The 18,206-nt window shown below is 55.4% G+C and overlaps 2 protein-coding genes and 1 pseudogene across 2 annotated transcripts in view; 1 reads left to right on the top strand and 2 right to left on the bottom strand.

Moving 5' to 3' along the window:
• LOC137464150 (class II histocompatibility antigen, B-L beta chain-like) overlaps positions 1–16,585 on the top strand; it is a 124,739-nt gene extending 108,154 nt beyond the window's left edge. Inside the window, 1 exon segment of the mRNA XM_068175478.1 lies at positions 16,520–16,585. Within this exon segment, the coding sequence (XP_068031579.1) occupies positions 16,520–16,528 (9 nt within the window). The 3' untranslated portion in view covers positions 16,529–16,585.
• Positions 1–18,206, bottom strand: part of LOC137464123 (zinc finger protein 850-like) — a 466,862-nt pseudogene that overhangs the window by 18,140 nt on the left and 430,516 nt on the right.
• On the bottom strand, positions 808–13,452 carry LOC137464176 (serine/threonine-protein kinase PAK 3-like). The gene is made up of 12 exons (XM_068175494.1): positions 13,329–13,452; positions 12,887–12,992; positions 9,920–10,534; positions 9,675–9,738; positions 9,060–9,108; positions 7,936–8,045; positions 7,064–7,181; positions 6,571–6,670; positions 5,951–6,147; positions 5,396–5,533; positions 1,630–1,766; positions 808–913 (listed from the first exon to the last, which is right to left on the bottom strand). Exons 1-12 carry the CDS (start codon positions 13,389–13,391, stop codon positions 808–810), a joined length of 1,803 nt encoding a protein of 600 aa, XP_068031595.1. The 5' UTR covers positions 13,392–13,452.

Raw genomic sequence — 18,206 nt, 5'->3', positions numbered from 1 at the left:
GGGGCCTGGTGCCATCTTTTATATCATCCATGACGTGTTAAATGTTTATGATTTTACCCCAATGCCTATCACCTATATTGAATGGTGACTTTCTACTCTAAACCAATCTGTGAGTGCCAACATCGCCATGAACATGGAGGTTAGGAAGGAGAAAGAAGGAGGACAGGGCACGCCCAAGTCCCTTCATCTTAGAACTTCTGACCCCCATGTACAAAACTCAGACCCCTCTGTACAAGGCCTAAAATCCCCCTGTACAGCAGTCAGAAGTTCTGCCTTTCACTTTGTGACTACTTCTACAATAATATCTAAACTTGTGTGATTTCTTGTTCTTCCTGCAAGGTTGGTAAATTGTTCCATGGGTCAGATTCAAAGCCACAGGGGTTTCCAGCTGCATGCCAGGGTCTCAAATACTTCCGACCTGTGCCCGGAACATTCAAGAGTGTCCAAGGGACATTCTGGGTTCTGACAAGAACAGGATAATGAGAAGTCAATGAAGAGCCTTGAATGCAGCTTTCCCCACGCCTCCCTCCTTCCAGCTGCACCTCCTCCCCCGGCAGTGCAGGAGACAGGGAATGGGGCCGTGCTCAGTTCATCCCCCGTGGCTTCTCCCTCTGCCCAGGGACAGGAGTCGTTCCCCTGCTGCAGCCTGCGGTCTCTCCCACCGGAGACTTCTCCAGGAACTTCTCCAACCGGAGTCCATCCCCTGGGGCACAGCCCCCCTCCAAGTGCTGCAGCGTGGGTCACTGTGCCACGGGGTCAGTCCTTCCAGGACAGGCTGCTCCAGCGGGGGCCCCTCTGTCCACGGGGTCACAGCCTCCTCTCAGGCGTCCCCATGCTCCAGCCTGGCTCCTCCAGGGGCTGCAGGGGGATCTCTGCATCCCCATGGATCTGCAGGGGGATCTCTGCAGCCCCACTGTTATCAATGAATCAGTCAATTTAATAATTAGAGGAATTTATTAAATCAAGTCAAATAAAAATTGGACAAGCCACAAGCAAAACAGCGCCGAGCCAGGCGATCGGAGCTGGTTTCAGGCTATACAGCCCCGTACCTCTGGCAGTTCACAAGGTACTGATTCCACAGGGTTTTATTTATATTGCTTTCAGACGTAGTAGGACTCCTGGGGGGTCTTCCTGTTCCCTCTTGTCGGTCTTGCCCCTTTCCACATATTAATGCATGTTTTCTTGTGCAGAGCTTTTCCTGGAATACTCTGCTGAAGTCTCGTTAGATGGCAATCCTCTCGAATATCTTGTTCTGGCTATGAATATTCATCTTATCAGTTCAATGCTTATCTTCTAGATGGAATAATCCTTCAGAGTAACCATCCTTTGAGACAGGAATTCATCTTGTATCTATTGTTCTTTCTGTCACTTGATTCCATTTAAAAAGATACTGTATTATTTCTAGTCCTGAGCACAATTTATTTTAAATTATATATTACACCCATGGATATGCAGGGAGGTCTCTGCATCCGCATGGATCTGCAGGGGCATCTCTGCAGCCCCATGGATCTGCAAGGGGATCTCTGCATTCCCATGGATCTCTGCATCCAGCACCACTGTCTTTGGAGGCACCAGGAATAGGCTGAGCTCTGCCTGAAGCTCTTCTCCCATTCCCCACACCCTTCCCACCACAGAGAGGGTTTTCCCTCCTTGCAGCTCCCCAGGCTGGGTTTGCAGCCCCTCCTCGTGTGGGACCTCTGGGGCTTTTCCTCCCCACTGCATTCCTGTGCCGTGGAGCCATTCCAAATGGCCTCTTCCACGAGGTTCTGTGTCAGGGATTTGTTCTCCCTGGTCTCTGTCCGCAGCTCAGTGCCTGGGGCAGGAAGGACAAGGAGAGTTAGAAACAGGGAGAAGGGAAAAGGAAAAGCAGGAGAGGAAGGAAGAAGAAAGAACGAGGGAGGAAGGAGATGGGAAAAGACGTAGATGGATAAAGGAGAGAATGAGGAGAGGAAGCAGGGCAGAGAAGAAGATGGGATTTGTGTCCGTGCCAGAGGGAAGGGGAAGGAGATCCCCACAATCCATCCCTGGCAGGACGGCGTCAGCAGCGAGGTTGTCCTGCAGCCAGGGGCGATGCTGGGCTGGGAGATGGAGCAGGAGAGAGGGGCAAAGGGGCAGTGACTTCCTCCTCACCTGCCTGGCTGTCGCAGTCTGTAGCGTCCTGGCACTACCGAGGCCCTTGGAGCGTCCGGCACTGATGAGCCCGAAGCTCACGGCGACTTTATAAAGCTGACAAAGTAGGCAGGATGGGTCTTTGTAGGATCTCCAGCAAACTGGTTTATTGGAACAGGAACAGGGCACAGAGCTGAACAGGGACCAGGGACAAAGACAGGCTGCAAGCTGAGGGCACAGGGGGTTTTTATATGGGGTAGTGAGGGTGGAGCTGAGGGTCAGGGTCCAATGGATATGGGGGAAAATGGTGCAAAGGAGGGGTTAAGGGTCGTGTCAGCTAATAGGGAAACAGAGGCAGGGAAATGCACTAAACTTGGGCCAGTGGAGGGACAGAGAGAGGAGAACATTCTAGGGACTAACCAAAATAGGTGACAGGGGTTGAACTAGGGTAATTAGGCCAACGGGCCAATGGGGTAACATAACTTTACAGAAATCAGCATGTGCCTGCAAAGATCTATGGGAGAAGCAAGCTTCTCCCCATAACCTTGAAATCTATTCTTGTTTGGGACCAGTCCTCCACAGCTGAGGGACTGAGATTCTGATGGTAGGCTCCTGGGCCTCCACAGCAGTGCATCTTCCTTTTCCTTGTTTTCATTGCAGCGTCATTCTCCTCCACCCAGATGAAATTGAGGATTGGCAATGGCTTGCAAGAAAGCAAGGGGTGAGTACCTTGGGTTTGGTGAGAAATGAGCCTCATGCTTTAGAATTTTTAAAACTTTAAGAAGGCATAATTAGAGACAAATCAATAACAGTGGTGGGTGTTTGGCAATGGCCAGAGGCACACTGGTTAGCCATAGCAACTCTTCTTATCTATTTTTTCCATTTTATTGTTCAAAAACATATTGATAAAGATTATACACATTGAAAGATTTCTTTGAACTCGTTTACTTGTTCCAGGAACTCTTTAAGTTGGTTTGAGCCCCAAGCCGCCTTTCTAGAGTACGTGCAGGAATCGTTGATTGTTGTTCTGAGGGTTGTGTGTCACTTCCTCACAACAGCCCCCTGATCCCTGGTTTCAGCTGTGAGTCTGCAGGCCCCAAGTTGGGCAACTCCCTGGGGGCTCCCCTGGCAGGGGAGACCCTCCTGGAGCAGTTCTGTGTCAGGAAGGAGAGACGCATTGGACTTCTTTGGTCTTCAGCTTCTGTTTATTGTTACCTTATCAAAACTTCAGCACACTGTCTGCACCAGACTCTGCGTGCAGGAAAAACAGCACAAAAATGACCAACAATCTCTTGTTACAAGGCCTTTTGAGTCTAATCAAAAACTAAGCTACCCAGTTAAGAAGGGACACCGAAATTATTTTCCTTTCTAACCCAATAACTGAGCCCTAAAGACCCGGATTTTTCATGTGGATTTTTCTACCCATTTACAAGATACCAGCTAAAGGCAAGAAGAAAGAGGAAGAAGAAAGAAGAAGGGAACTCAAGACAACACCCTATATCCTCCATCTTGAATCCATCTATAACATACTAAAAATCCTAAAACCTAAATGTCTCACCCATGTGAAATACTACACTACTCTCTACAATCTCTACAATCTCTTTCACACTTTTGTGGTTTCTAGTTTACCTTGAGGCTTTGGAAGTTTTCTCCATGAACGAGGGTCAAAGTCAGTGCTCCCCTGGGGGTCAGGGCACCCCAGAGCAGACAGAGAAATATTCCCAGTGCCCTGGGTTTCCACATCAGCAGGCAACAGTTATTGACAGTCGAAGGGTCAGCGGCAGGGGTCCTCATCACACCCGTTCCTTAAATGTTATCTGGCCATGCAGACGGTTTTAGCTACTTCCACAAGTACTTTAAATCAACATTAGCTGTTCCACAAATATCTCTGAGTTGTTCTTGTCAGTTAGTTACAAAAATAAAAGCATTAGTTATTATTTCACAACTGCAGCAACTTCTGCAAAAGTTAACATTCTAATGCACAACACGTAGCATCCACTTCAATACTTTGCAAAAGCCAAAACTATAATGTATGTTTTTCACACTGTCCACAAACTAAAATATCATCCATGAATGATGTTCTGAGGATTTGAGCGACACAGGGCACAGAGCACTGGCCACAAAGAGCCGACAAATTGTATGACAGCAAAAGCAGTTAAAAGTGATTACAAACTGTAGTGTATCAAAATCAGCTCATCTTTCATGTTGTGATTCGGAATAAGTTGCAGAAGTCAAGACATAATAGCAAAAGCCACCAACTACATAGTTCTTTATAACAAACCCAGGGCAGGTTTTTCCCTTGCATGGAGCCCTTGGGCCTTCCCCGGGCCCCTTCTGCCCTCTTGCAGAGCCGGTGGCATTTTCCACCACCCACAGTTTGTAACCAAGAGTCGGGTGCAGCCGAGAAGGCTCCAAGCGCCTCCTTCCAGGCTGACTCTGCAGATGCCGAGGCTGCTCTGGGCTCTGCCAGGGCTCTGCTGGGGCTCAGCGCTGGGTGAGGCTGGGCCCGCTCTCCCCTCACATTGCTCCGGGCAGCTGAGTCACACAGGGAGAAGGAAGGGACACGTCAAGGGAGTTGAGGTTGAAGAGAGTTTTTATTCAAAAAAGTGCCATAACAAACAGGCTGTCATAAGAACCGTAACAAACAGGCTGTCCTAACTACCTTAACCAACTAGCACTGCTAACTACCATAACTAACTAGTTGTCCTAACTAACTACAGTAACTAAACGCTGTCCTCCAGTGCTTCATCTCCTCTGCTGCTGCCTCAGTTGCTTTGCTGCAGTGATCAGAGGGGTCAGGCTGGAGAGAGGCTTGGCTGATGATAAAAATGGGTGCTGCCCAAAGGAGAAAAAAGAAAGAAATGAACCGTTACTTTCCAGAGTCAACTTCCTCACAGGCTCTGCTGCAACAGGACAAAGGGAAATGGTCTGAAACTCAGGAGAGGGAAGCAGGCTCAGATAAGATCTGAGGCAGAATTTTTTTAGCAGGAGAGTGGGGAAGCACTGACAGAAGGTGCCCAGAGATGTGGGAGGTGCCTCCTCCCTGGAAACATCCAAGCTCAGGTCAGGCAGGGCTCTGAGCCACCTGAGCTGCTTGAAGATGGCCCTGCTCGCTGTGGGGCCCCAGGTGCAGATGACCTCGAAAGGCCCCTGCCAAGCCAAACCAGGCGAGGATTCTGCTTGCTTTGCGTGTGGAAAGCAGCGAGACCGGAGACCATCGGAGGGGGCCCCACAAGAAAACCCCTCCCTGGTGCTGCTGCTTCCCCTGCAGCCGCTTGGCATTCACCTGCAGCAGCTCCTGGGCAGACCAGCGCCGCTCCTCGTCCGGCTCCAGGCTGCACTCGAGGAAGTCCCGCAGCAGAGCCGACAGGCGCCTGGGCTCCTGCAGCTGTGGGGTCCCGTTCTGCCGGATCAGAGCGCGAGCCTGCAGGAAAAGCAAACTCAGCGCTCTGCCAGCTTCCTTCCCACCCACAAGTGCTCACATCGACCCTGGCTTCCCAGCTCTAGCTCCAGGGGCACTTTCCTCCCTGGCAGAGATGCTGCTCACAGCTCATTTTTCTATGCCAACCAAAAAACCCTAACCCTGGTGCTGCCACAGCCATTGTAAAGAGCTGGTGCACTTGCTTCACATTTTCAGGTCATCCTCACAGCCAGAAGAACTGCAACAACGTAAATCCCAAAGCAGATTGTGTCTGGAGACTGCAGAATATGTGTCTGTGTTGAGGCTCCAGTCCTCTGAGAATTCCCTTCCCCATGTCCAGAAACCTCCAGCTGCTGCTCCCAGTGCAGGGTCACCCTGTGCTCACAGGCCTCTGCAACCACTGGAGAATTGGCCTCTTACCATGGCCCTCGTTTCCCTGAAGTAAGGAGGTTCTCCTTCCACCATCTCGATGGTCACAATGCCAAAGGACCAGATGTCCACCTTGGGGCCGTAAGGAGAACTGGTGACAACTTCTGGGGCCATCCAGTGAGCAGTGCCCACCATGGAGCTGCGCTGGTCCTGCTCAGGGCTGAGCTGAGCGCTGAGGCCAAAATCAGCTGAGGACAGAAACAAACACTGTCAAAGGCAGCTGGAATGAGGAAACCAAGCACAAAGACTCCCCGCTCTCAGTCTGAGAATGCAGCAGTGAAGTCAGCTGGAAAAGTCCTCAGGGCTGTAGCCAAGGAAAGATGGAACTGAACTGGACCCTTAAAGTAACCCTCAGCTTTCGTACAGTTGCTTTTACTGATTCCCTTGCAGCTTTAGATTCCAACTCCTGCCCCTCTGGGAGGGCCATTCCCAGAGCAAAGGCACTCCTGACAGCCTGCTCCTCTCCTGAGCTCTCTGCAGGGACAGCCGCTCTCAGCTGGCAGCAGGGGCCGGGCAGTGCCCCCAGCAGCCCTTGTGGGGCTCTGGCCGTCACTGGGAAGGAGCCCCACAGCCGCACCCCGGGAGCGCCGTGCCTGGCCAGGAACACCCACCCAGCTTGACAGAGCCGTCCATTCCCAGAAGGATGTTGGAGCTCTTCAGATCTCTGTGGATCACCCGGTTCGAATGGAGGAAATGCAGGCCCTGCAGACACTGAGAGAGAACAAGAAACACGAGGGTAAAAACCAATGGCCGGAATATATCACACAAGAAAGGACAGTTTAGAATTCTGCCAGCAGCGACTTTGCTCTGACAGGCCAGGAGTGCAGTGCAGACAAGCTCCAGGCAAACGGTTCAAGGCAAAGCTGAGAACAGCACATCAAATCCAAAACAGGCAGAGAGTGCCACAACAGCAGGAAAGAGAACAAGAACAGAGTAGAAGTGCAGTGCTGCTGGCAGGCCGTTCACTGCAGGGGCTCTTTCTTCTCCAGCTCATAAAAACAACAGAGAAACAAAGCCCTGAGCATGGAGCCACTCCTGCTCTCACGCCCTGCTGGGAAGGACCATCGTGTCCAAGGCATGGCAGTCACAGGCAGGATCCCTCACCTCCCGACTGACAGCTGCCATCTCTCCTTCAGCCATGCGTGTCTGTCTGACAACGTCCTGCAAAGTTCCTCCATCCATGTATTCCACCACCAGCCAGAGATCTCCATCGACAAGGAAGCTGGAAGAGGAAAGTAGTGGCATGGAGACCAATGTGCAGTGCTCAATTCCCTCATGGAAAAGCCTGGAGTGGAGTTTTGTTGCCAGGTCACTTGTCAGTGAGGACAGAATCCGATGGAGAGACATTCCTGCCAGGCTGCACAGCCCTTGGGATCTGCACAGTCTAAAGGAGGAGACCCCTGTGAGAAAGGAGAGGCCTGAGATGGCAAGCAGGTGAAAAATGCAGTTTAGCAAAGGCCCAGATCAATGTGGAACCACAACACTGGCCCCCAGCTGGTTCAGCTTCTGAACTCATCAGTTCCACCCTTCCCTGCAGAACAAGGCAACACAGCTCCCAGGGTTATCCAGGGGAGGAGGCCGGGCAGCACTTGGGACAAAAGGGGTCAGAAAACCTTTCAGAAAGTCCCTTCAGAAACAGGCAAGGCCAGTGACAAATGGGCAAAGAAGGCATTTCTGGGAACAAGAACCTGGTCTTCCTGGCATCTGCAGCAATGGGAAAGGGCTGGGAAGAAGAAGCCAAGGGAAATAATTTCTGCTGTGGTTTATCAGCACTTGTTGTAAGACACAGAAAACAGGGTCAACTTGAAGGGAAAACCAAACCAAAGCAAAAAAAGCACATGGAGGGAGCGAACTGCCAGGCTGTTGTTTTGGGAAGATACGGCTGGGTCAGGTATTTTCAAATCAGGCTACAGACTACGGATGGCAGGAAAGGTTAAGGCAGGGCCCGGGCACGGGATAAGGCCTGAAGCACTCACCTGTCCAAAGAGCTGACAATGTTGGGGTTCTTCTTGTTCTTCAGGAGCAGGAGCTCATTCACAGCTCGTTCCCTGTTCTGCCCTCTCAGACTCATTTTCTTTATGGCCACCTGAAGGGACATTGCAGACCTTTCACTGGAGGAGTCTGTGGCAGGAGGCTGCAGCAAACACGGAGCGAGTCTTTTTGGGGCGACGGAGCAGGGCTGTGCCCAACTGCCTTGGGATGGGACACCAGAGCTCAGCAAGTGCCATTCCCACAGCCCATTGCTCTGCTCGCTGGGGGCTGCTTACAGGACACATGGCCAGAGACATTTGGCCTTGCAAGCTCTGCAGAAATGGCCCCTCAGCTGTCAGCCTCCAAGCTCTAACCACATTCTCTGCACCTACAGTCTTCTCAAATGGCCTCAACACTCTCATTATTGTTCAAACACATTCTGCAAGCAGGAGGTAATTCTGGTTCTGTGCAAACAGAGCAAAACAGCTGGGAACCCTTTAGCAGTTCTATGGGATTGGGTCATGATTTCAGATGCAACTGCTCTGGTTGGGGTTGCACAACAAAGCAAACACACACATCCATTGCTCAGGTGATCCCTGTCACAGGCTGTCACTGACCCCAGAGCCAAACACAACTGCAGGGTTTAGGAGAGAGCTTTGCTCTGGACATCCATCTTCTCATTTCTCTCCCTCTCTCTCTGTGAAGAGCTGCAGTGGAACTGAAACCCCAAACTGAGCCCAAGCAGGATCTCTCCCTCATTAGGCCTTGAGGTATCCTTTGAAGATGAAAGGCAGGATGGAAAAACCGCTAAATAGTGTTCCTGTCTGAGGCTGGGGTGAAGATAAATTTGGCCTCAGTCTCCAGCACTGATGCATTCCCACTTTTAGATATGAAGACCAAGCCAGCGTGTCCTGCTCTGACAGACACCGCTGCCCTCCTTGCATTCCTTTGGGCACTTCAGAAGGACCAAGTCTGTCCCAGCTGTGCTCTGCAGGCTGACACGGCTCTGCCTGCAGAGGAGCAGCCTGTGCAGGAAAGCTCTGCTGGCCCCCAAAGCTGCAGCCACAGCTCCCAGCCGAGGGGAGAGCCCTGGAGAGCTGCCAGACGTGCTGGGCGTGTTGACACTGACCTCTCCTCCAGTGGCCCTGTCGAGTCCTTTAGAAACGGTTCCGAAAGCCCTGGAGACAAAACAGCAGAGAAGAAAGAAGCAGTGCTTTAGGTCCTGGCAGTGAAAGCCAGCCCAGACAGGAGATCTCTGCTGCCTGCAGCGTTCACAAACACCTGGGGGCATCGACCCTTCCAACAACAGCGCAGCAGCCACCAGCCCTCTGCCATGCAAGGTGTGCCAGAGAAAACTGAGACCCAACACCAAGGAATTGGGCTGGAGCAAATCCCAAATGTCCACACTGAACAGCTTTAGTTCAAAACCTGAAGTGAGCAATGGGAGTCTAAAGAACTGGAAAAGAATGCATTCCATCCTTTCCCATTTCCTGCCTAGGCAATCCAATTCCAGGGACAGAAGATCTTCCAGGTCCTGCTCCTTGCTGCAGGCAGGACACTGCCAGCCTCAGGGGCCTTTGACGGTGCCTTCTGAGCACAGGTATCAATTCTGATCAGGACTGAGGGACAGCAGGATGGCGCCCCAGTGTCTGGAGGTGTTTGGAGCTCTCCTGACTTCTCACTTGATCCTGCACCAGCACAACACCTGGGCCTGCTTGTGCAGAAGTAACTGCCGTGCACTTACCCTTGGCCAATCTGCTCCACTTCCAGGTATTTCTCGGCAGGCTCCGCCAGGCTCACGGTGTTCCCTGAAAGAAACTACGTGGAAGACGCTCCCTCCCAGAGTGAGACCCCGCCTTGCAGCAGAGCCAGAATGCAGCCCCCCTCCCTGGGGCCGTCAGCCCCTTGGTCTCAGCTGGGGAAGGACAAGAAATGACCCTGGTACATTCAGCTGCAGAGCAGTACTGGGTGCAGCTGATGCCGAGACACACACAGAGCACCCTGCTCTGGCACACAGGAACAGAGCAGACGTACTCAGCTGCATCAGGCACCACTCCCCTCTCCCCTCTGGCTGCAGGGCTGTGCTGCTGTCAGAATGTTCAGCCCAGGATCCCACAGCCGAGGGAGGTTCAGTGTCCTCTTCCCAAGCACAGGGAGCTTCTCCGTCCTCTTCCCAAAACGCTGCAGCTTCTCCATCGTCTTCCCAAAACGCTGCAGGTTCTCCGTCCTCTTCCCAAAACGCTGCAGGTTCGCCATCATCTCTCCAAGCCAGGGGACGTTCACTGTCCGCTTCCCATGCTGGGAGAAGTTCACCCTCCTCTTCCCAAGCCACAAGATGTCCTCTCTCCTCCTCCCACGCCAGGAGATGTCCACTGTCCTTGTCCCACACCGCGGGAGCCTCGCCGTTGTGTTCCCACAGCGCGGGATGTTCGCCCTCGTCTCCCAGAGCAGCGGGAAGTTCACTGTCATCTCCCATCACTGAGGGATGTTCACCATCGTCCCCCGGAACAGTGGGAAGCTCACTGCTGCCTTCCTCCTCTTTGGCCTCGTCTTTGGAAGCAGAGGGAGCCAGAGGAGGTGCTGGTGCTGCTTTTGTGCCCTGTGGACAGACGGCAGCGTGAGGGACGGGAAGTTCTGTCTCAGTTATCACCTTATTTACCCTCAGCTGCACATCCAGCTGCACTAAGCAGAAATTGGGTTCGGAGTTGTTCAAACTAACAATGGGCTAAAGTCGACATTGCCCCTTATTGTTGGGAATTCCATATTCCACCATGGGTAGAGCCAGCAAGCAATGCTCTGCCTGCAAAACCAGACCTGCAGCTCTTCAAAAGCTCTTCAGCAGAAAAGGAGAAAACTCCCAGGGATCCCTTTGCTGCTGCAAGGACACTGGCAGGAACTTTCCTTCAGCCTCCCAGGCGGGCACATGGCTGCCACATGCCGAGCTCACAACTTGCTGCACAATTCCAAACACCAAAGGTTCCTTTCCCACTCACCGAAGGAGGAGCTGCTCGGGATCCACTCATGAGGTGCCCTGCAACGGGAGAGGGAACATGAACCAGATGCTGTCAGGAAAAAAACTGCCTGTGGTGGGAAATGCCCCAGAGCAAGGCAACCCCGAGAGAGCATTTTGCTTTCACAGCGTCCCTCCAGGAGCCACAGTCCCTTCACACAGCAAGAGAACAGCACAAAATACTGGGCTGGGTCAGCTCTTGGCTGGACAGGCAGTTCCAGGCTCTGCTGCCACAGACTCCCCGCTTGAGGGAACAGAACCCCCCAGGGCTCATTGCAAATGCTGTGCACGCCCCGCTGGCTGCAGACACCCCCTTTTCCAGCTGCAGCTGCTGCCAGGAGCTCTCCCAAAGCAATGGTGTCTTCATGGCAATTTGGTTACAAAGTCAGCTCAGGCCCAGAGGAAGAACAGCAAGCACACAGCAAGCCCAAAGCCACAGCACCGAGGGAAAACCTCGACTTACGTGCCAAGTGGGTTAAAAAATACCCCGCATACGCCACAGAGTACAGCGTGCAAACTGCAGCAGCCACGTGCTGGATCATTTTGGCTGCGCTGCACACGTCTGCAGACTGTAGCCCTGCAAGCACAGAAGGACACCCGTCAGGGCTGGGCTGGCTGCTGAGAATGCCTCGGGCAGGAGGATCCTCCGGCAACGAGCAGTGCCCAGAGCCACTCTGGACACTGAGGCCTCCGTGTGCCACAGCAACGGGAACACCTCGGGGACGTGGCAGTGCTCCTGTGACATCACAGCAGCAGCTCACGCAGAAACCGCCTGGAAGGTTCTCCTGTGTCACAAAGGAGCACAAAGAACCCTCCCAGGGCACAGCCTGTTGCCCAAAGGATCCAGGAGGAACTCTGAAAATGCAGCAAACAAGGACACCCCATAGCCCAGCCTGAACACTGAGGAGGAACAAGGACGACACCAAAGCAGAGCAAACATGACCTTTAGTCACTGACACTTCTGGCTAAAACCAGCAAGCCGTGTTCCATCTGGGATCTGTGTTCTAGTTTCAAAAAAAAGCAAGGTTTTTCCACTCTAAATATAGAGAAGGCAGGAACTGGGCAGGAGGTGGGATGAGGAAGGAGGAGGAGGAGGGAGAGAGGAAGAGGAGGAGCAGGAAGAGGAGGAGCAGGAGCAGGAAAAGGAGGAGAAACAGGAGGTTCCAGTGCCCCCTGTGGCCGCAGCACCCTTGGCCCCGGGACCATCGCCCCCAGCTCATCCTGCAGGTGAGAGGGGAGGGGGAGCTCATCCCAAATCTGTCGGAGGGTCCCCGAGAGGGTTTTTTTATTGGGGTGTGTTTGGAGCTTGCAGATTGTGGAATCGAGCCCCAAATATCGTCTGGGAAGACCAAATAAACCCTGGGAGGTTTTTTTCTCTGTGTGTGTGTGTGTGTAGGTTTGGATCTTGCAGGACCCCAGAGCTGAGCCCCTTGGGGGGATCTTTGGGCATCCACGTGGCCATTGCCCAGGGTCACCAGGGGGAAGACATTGGTCCTGGGGACCCCCTGGGGAGCAGAGGAGAGGAACCCCTGGGACCCCCCAGAGTGGGGAGAGCAGAGAGGGGTGATCCTGGAGCTGGGGGAACCCCGGCTGGCTGGAATGGGGGGGAGCCTGGAGAGGAGGGACCCCTGGGACCCCTGGGATATCAAAGTAGAGCATCAGGGCAGAAGGGACCCCATGGACCCCCCAAAAGCCCCTGGATTATCCCTAATCAGGACGCCAGAGAAGGGGGAACCCCTGGAGCCATTGGACCTCCATCATCCCAGGGAAAGGAAACCTCTGGCACACCAAAAGTGGAGAGATCAGAGATAAGGATCTCCTGGGAGAGTTGTTTTGGGCTGAACCTTGATATAGTGGAGATTTCCATGGACACAAGACTCCTGCTGACTTCTAGGGATGGACTTGGGCAGTGAGGAGCCTCTATTCCAAGGTGCTCCCACCTTGGTTTTCCCCAAAGCGGGATTTGTCATTCCCAGGGTGTGGCTGGATGGAGGAGGAGGAAAAGCCCCGGAGATCCTGCAGGAGGAGGGGCTGCAAACCCAGCCCAGGGAGCTGCGGGGAGGAAAGAGCCCCCCTGAGCCAGGAAGGTGGCCGGAGATCCAGCCGGAGCACGGAGCTGGTGGAGAAGCCTCATGGCAGGGAGAAACCCCACAAGTGCTTGGAATGTGGGCAGGGTTTCAGCTGCAGCTCCACCCTGATGGAACACCACAACATCCACACTGGGGAGAGGCCCTGTGAGTGTGGGGAGTGTGGGGAGAGCTTCAGTGGGACCTCTGACCTCACCGAGCACCACAGGATCCACACTGGGGAATGGCCCTATGAGTGCTTGGAATGGCAGAAGAGCTTCAGGTGGAATTCAGGGATCGTCACTCACCAGCACTTCCACACCAGGGAGAGGCCCTGTGAGTGCCCCGAGTGCAGGAAGAGCTTCGTGCGCTGCTCCAGCTCCATCCCCCATGGGAGGATCCACGTTGGATGATCCCCAGTGACCCCCGTTGGGCAGAGCCCCGGTGACCCCGCTCTGGGTGATCCTGGTTGGGTGGGGGGAAGGTGTTGGAGAGATTTCTTTCCCCTCTCCTTGTCCTGGTGTGATTTGGTTGGTAATAAATTCCCTCCCTGTGCCCGGGCCGGGTCTGTTGTGCCCGTGCCGGATTTGCTGAGGGATCTCTCCCGCTCCTTGTCCCCAGGCAGGAACCCTCGGTTCCATTTTCTGTCCCTGTGCGGCTGCGGGGGGCAGGGACAGAGCGGCTCTGGGGGGTGCCTGGCATGGGGCCAGCGTCACCCCTCGCCACGGGCACCCCTGAGACCCCGCGCAGCCGGGCACACATTTCTGGGCACAGCTGAGCTCCCAGCTGCGCAGCGCCCCAAGGCTCCCCGTGCCTGGAAAAGCCCCAGCCGGGGCTGCAGCGTCCCGGAACCGCTCAGCCAATCCAAACGCAGCCAAAACGCGCTGCAGCCAATGGGAGCGCGAGGAGTTGAGGAGTCATCGGTTGTGTGGCAGAGCCTCGGCAATCGGTGCCCAAAAGTGCTCGGAGCCAATGAGAGCGCGCGGCGCTGCTGAGCCCGCGCTGCTCCGGACTGGTGCTGCCAGCGCAGCGCGGCCGCTCTGGGGCTGGTGCTCCCTGGGCGGCGCTGGCCATGGGGCGAGTGGCGGCAGCTGGGGCCGTACTGGTGGCACTGGTGGTGCTGGGAGCCCCCCCGGCTGCGGGCGCGGAGCTCTCGGGAGAGCGGGGGGGGGCGGGAGGCGGTGGGACAGGGGGGAGAATGGGGAAAAGGGGGCGGTGGGAGCCCGAAATTGCAGGGGCAGGAGGAGGAGGGGACCCCGAAAGGAAGAGCGGGAGGGGCTGAGGATTGGGGGCAGGTGAGGAAGGGTCGGGAGAGGGTGGGAAAGTAGGGAAAATAGGAGGGAAGGACCCCAAAACTGAGCGGGAAGCGGGGCTGGGCTTTTGGGAAATTGTGTTTAAAAGGTTGGGAAAGAGGAAAAGGAGTAAATGGCACCCCAAAACTCATCTGGGGAGAGGCTGGAGGTGGGAGGAGAGAGGATGTGGAAGGGGAAGTGTGGAAGGGTGGAAAAGAGGAAGTGGCAGCGCGGGCAGGAGGGATCCACGGCGGCCCTGGGGCACAGGGGGTGCAGAGTAGGGATCCGGGGTGGATCCCGGAGCTCTGGGGCTGCTGGGGGGGCACCCCCGGACCTGTGTCCTGCACACACAGGGGTGTTCCAGTACGTGGGAAAGTCCGAGTGTCACTTCATGAACGGCACGGAGAAGGTGAGGTACCTGAGCAGGTTCATCTACAATCGGGAGCAGTACGCGATGTTCGACTGCGACGTGGGGCACTTTTTGCGGTTCACCCCCTATGGGGAGACAGCAGCCAGGTATTGGAACAGCGACCCAGACGTTATGGAGCAAAAAAGGGCTGCGGCGGACTGGCTGTGCCGGTACAACCACGAGTATCTCAGCCCGTTCCTCACGGAGCGCGGAGGTGAGCGCGGGGCAGAGCGTGTCCCCTCGGGCCCTGCCCTGGCAATGACCCTGGAGCCCCTCAAAACCTCCCTGGAATCGGCCCAGAGCCCTCAGCCCTCCTTGTGCCCATCCCCGAGACCTTGTGTCCCTGCCACTGACCCCCCTGGCTCTCCCAGTCCATCCCAGTCTCTCCCAGTGCCTCCCGGCTGTCCATCTCAGCCTAGCGTGGTGCTGCCGCCTCTCAGCCAATCAGAGCGCGTGTCTCTGATGACTCATCAGTTGCCAGGCAGACCCGCAGCGCCGAGTGCCCCGCACTGGACTCGGCCTCCCAGTGCCGCGCGCTTCGTTCCCAGTTCCTCCCAGTGCCGCCCCAGTCCCTCCCAGTCCATTCCCACTTCATTCCCAGTTCACTCCTAGACCTCCATCCTCCCTCCCAGTGCCCCCATCCCCTCCCATCTCTCTGAGTGCCACCCCAGTCCTTCCCAGTCCATTCCCAGTCCCTCCCAAGGCCACCCCATCCCTCCCCTCTCTCTCCCAGTTCCCCCCAGCTGATCCCAGTCTGTCCCCGCTCTCTCCCAGTGCCCCCAGGCGTATCCATCTCGCTGGTGCCCTCGAGCTCCCAGCCGGGGCTGCTCCGTGATGGATTTCTACCCTGCCCACACCCAGCTGAGGTGGTTCCAGGGCCAGCAGGAGCTCTCTGTGGTGGCCACCGACATGGTCCCCAACAAGGACTGGACCTACCAGCTCCTGGTGCTGCTGGAACACCCCCCTGGTGCGGGCTCACTTGCGGCTGCCAGGTGGAGCATTTCAGCCTGGAGCACCCCCTGAGCCGGCACTGGGGTACGGGGGAGGAATTGGGGGCGCTGAGAGAGCCACTGGGATGTGCTGGGAGCAACTGGGAGGGAGTTGGAGACAGCCTGGTTTCAGCTGGGAGAGGGGGTCCAGGAGTTGGAAAGTCTAAGAAGGGATTAAGATGATGCTGGGGAGGGTGGGATGGGATTCTGGGGGTCCTGGTGGACACTGGGAGGGAGTTTGGGGGCGCTGGGTGTAATTGGGAGGGATTTGAGTGATCCTGGAGGGGATGGAAGGAGATTGGGGATGGCTAAACGAGGCTTGGGATGAAGTTGGTTCTGCTGGGAAGAGACTGGGAGGGGTCAGGGTGAGTCCTGGTGGGGCTGGGAAGGGACTGGGAGAGGGTTTGGGGGTCCTGTAGGGGAGCAACCGGAAGGGAGGTGTGGGATCCTGAGGGGAATGGGCGAGGCTTTGGAGGGTCCTGGGGAGGTTGGGAAAGGATGGGGGGGGGGTTCAGGGGGTCCTGGGTGGGATGGGGGAAATTGGTAGGGTGCTTGTAGGGGCTTGGGGTGTCTCTGAGAGGTTTTGGGGGGCCCTGACCCCTGCAGACTCCCAGAGATGTCGCCGGACGCCGCCCGCAGCAAGATGCCAACGGGGATCGGGGACTCAGAGTTGGACTTCATCTTCCTGGCACTGGGGCTCGGCTTCTACCTGGGCAAGAAGGTCAGGGGGGTCCCGGGGGTCATGTCCCTCTGTCCCCCAGAGCGTGTGTGCTCCTTCCCCGGGGACACCAGCCCGGTGTCACCCCCTTTTCTCTGCACACAGAGCTCCTGAGCCGCCAGTGGCCGTAGCCGCTCCCCGTGTCCTCGGGCCCGGCCGGGACCCCCCGCTACATCCCCACGCTGATTTTGAGGGGATCGTTTGTCCCCCCAGCCCTGCTGTCACTCTGCCCCCGCCCGCCTGCTCCCAGTCTTCCCAGTAAAACTTCCCAGTTAAACCCAGTCCAGGTTATGGGGGACAGTGGGGATAGACTTGGGTGTACCCAGCCTGGGCACACGGAGGGAATTTATTACCAACCAAACACAGCAGCACAAGGAGAAGGGAAAGAAATCCCTCCAACACCTTCCCCCCACCCAACGGGGATCACCCACAACAGGGCTTATCCACGATGGAGAGACGGGGACAACCGAGTTTAGACCAGAAGCCAATTTCATTGAGGGTACCAGGTGTTTATACAGGGTTTTACTTGTGTGGTGCTCAGATAGGGCTCGATGTTTGCTAACAATTTCCCATTGGTTACACATTCTTCATGACATCACGGCACCTGGGAACATTATCTTATCACAAAGTCTCACAACAGGTTGCTTGGTCACTTCTTGCCCAGGGAGACTTAAACTGTGTCTGTGTCTCCCACAGTTTCTGCTCAGTCAGGCCTCAGATCTCGGCCCCTTTATCAGCTCCATTGTTTAACTCTCTGTTTTATTCCCCATTCGGAGGCACCAGGGCTCTGCCCAACGGGGGTCACTGGGGATCATCCAGCCAGGATCCTCCCATGGGGGATGGAGCTGGAGCAGCCCACAAAGCTCTTCCCTCACTCCAAGCTTTTCCCTCACTTGGGGCACTCCCAGGGTTTCCCTTAGTGGTGTCTCCATTGGTGTTGGGTCAAATTTGAGTTCCTGAAGAAGCTCTTCCCACACTCCCCACACTCGTAGGGCCTCTCCCCAGTGTGGATGCGCCGGTGCCTGGTGAGGTGGGAGTTTTGGTTGAAGCCCTTCCCGCAGTCGGGGCAGCGGAAGGGCCTCTCCTCTGTGTGAATCCGCTCATGTCTGAGGAGAGTGGAGCTGGTCTGAAACCTCTTCCCACACTGGGGACACTCGTAGGGCCTCTCCCCAGTGTGGATGCGCTGGTGTCTTCTCAGGGAAGAGCTCCACCCAAAGCTCTTTCCACATTCCAAGCACTCGTAGGGCCGTTCCCCCGTGTGGATAACCTGGTGCTGGCTCAGGCCAGAGCTGTGACTGAAGCTCTTCCCACACTTCCCACACTCATAGGGCTGTTCCCCAGTGTGGATCCTCTGGTGCTGGATCAGATGGGAGCTCCGGCTGAAGCACTGCCCACATTCCAAACACTTGTGAGGCTTCTCCACCAGTTCCGTGCTCCGGCTGGATCTCCGGCTGCCTTCCTGGCTCAGGGGGGCTCTTTCCTCCCCGCCGCTCCTTGGGCTGGGGTTGCAGCCCCTCCTCCTGCAGGATCTCCGGGGCTTTTCCTCCTCCTCCATCCAGCCACAACCTGGAATGAAAAATCCTGTTTTGGGGAAAAAACAAGAAGAGAGCAACTTGGACTGGAGGTTCCTCCTTGCCCCACATTATCGCAGGAACTCACTGGAAATCTTGTGTCTGTGAAAACCTCCAAAACACCAAGAGTCAGCCCGAAAATCCTGTAGACTTCCAGACACTGATCAAAAACTCCCCAAACATCACAAGTCAGCAAAAACCTCCTCCAAAAGATAAAGATT

Source organism: Anomalospiza imberbis, chromosome 37 (assembly GCF_031753505.1).
Source record: "Anomalospiza imberbis isolate Cuckoo-Finch-1a 21T00152 chromosome 37, ASM3175350v1, whole genome shotgun sequence".
NCBI classification, from domain to species: Eukaryota; Metazoa; Chordata; class Aves; order Passeriformes; family Viduidae; genus Anomalospiza; species Anomalospiza imberbis.
This window is presented reverse-complemented; position numbering and strand designations above follow the sequence as displayed.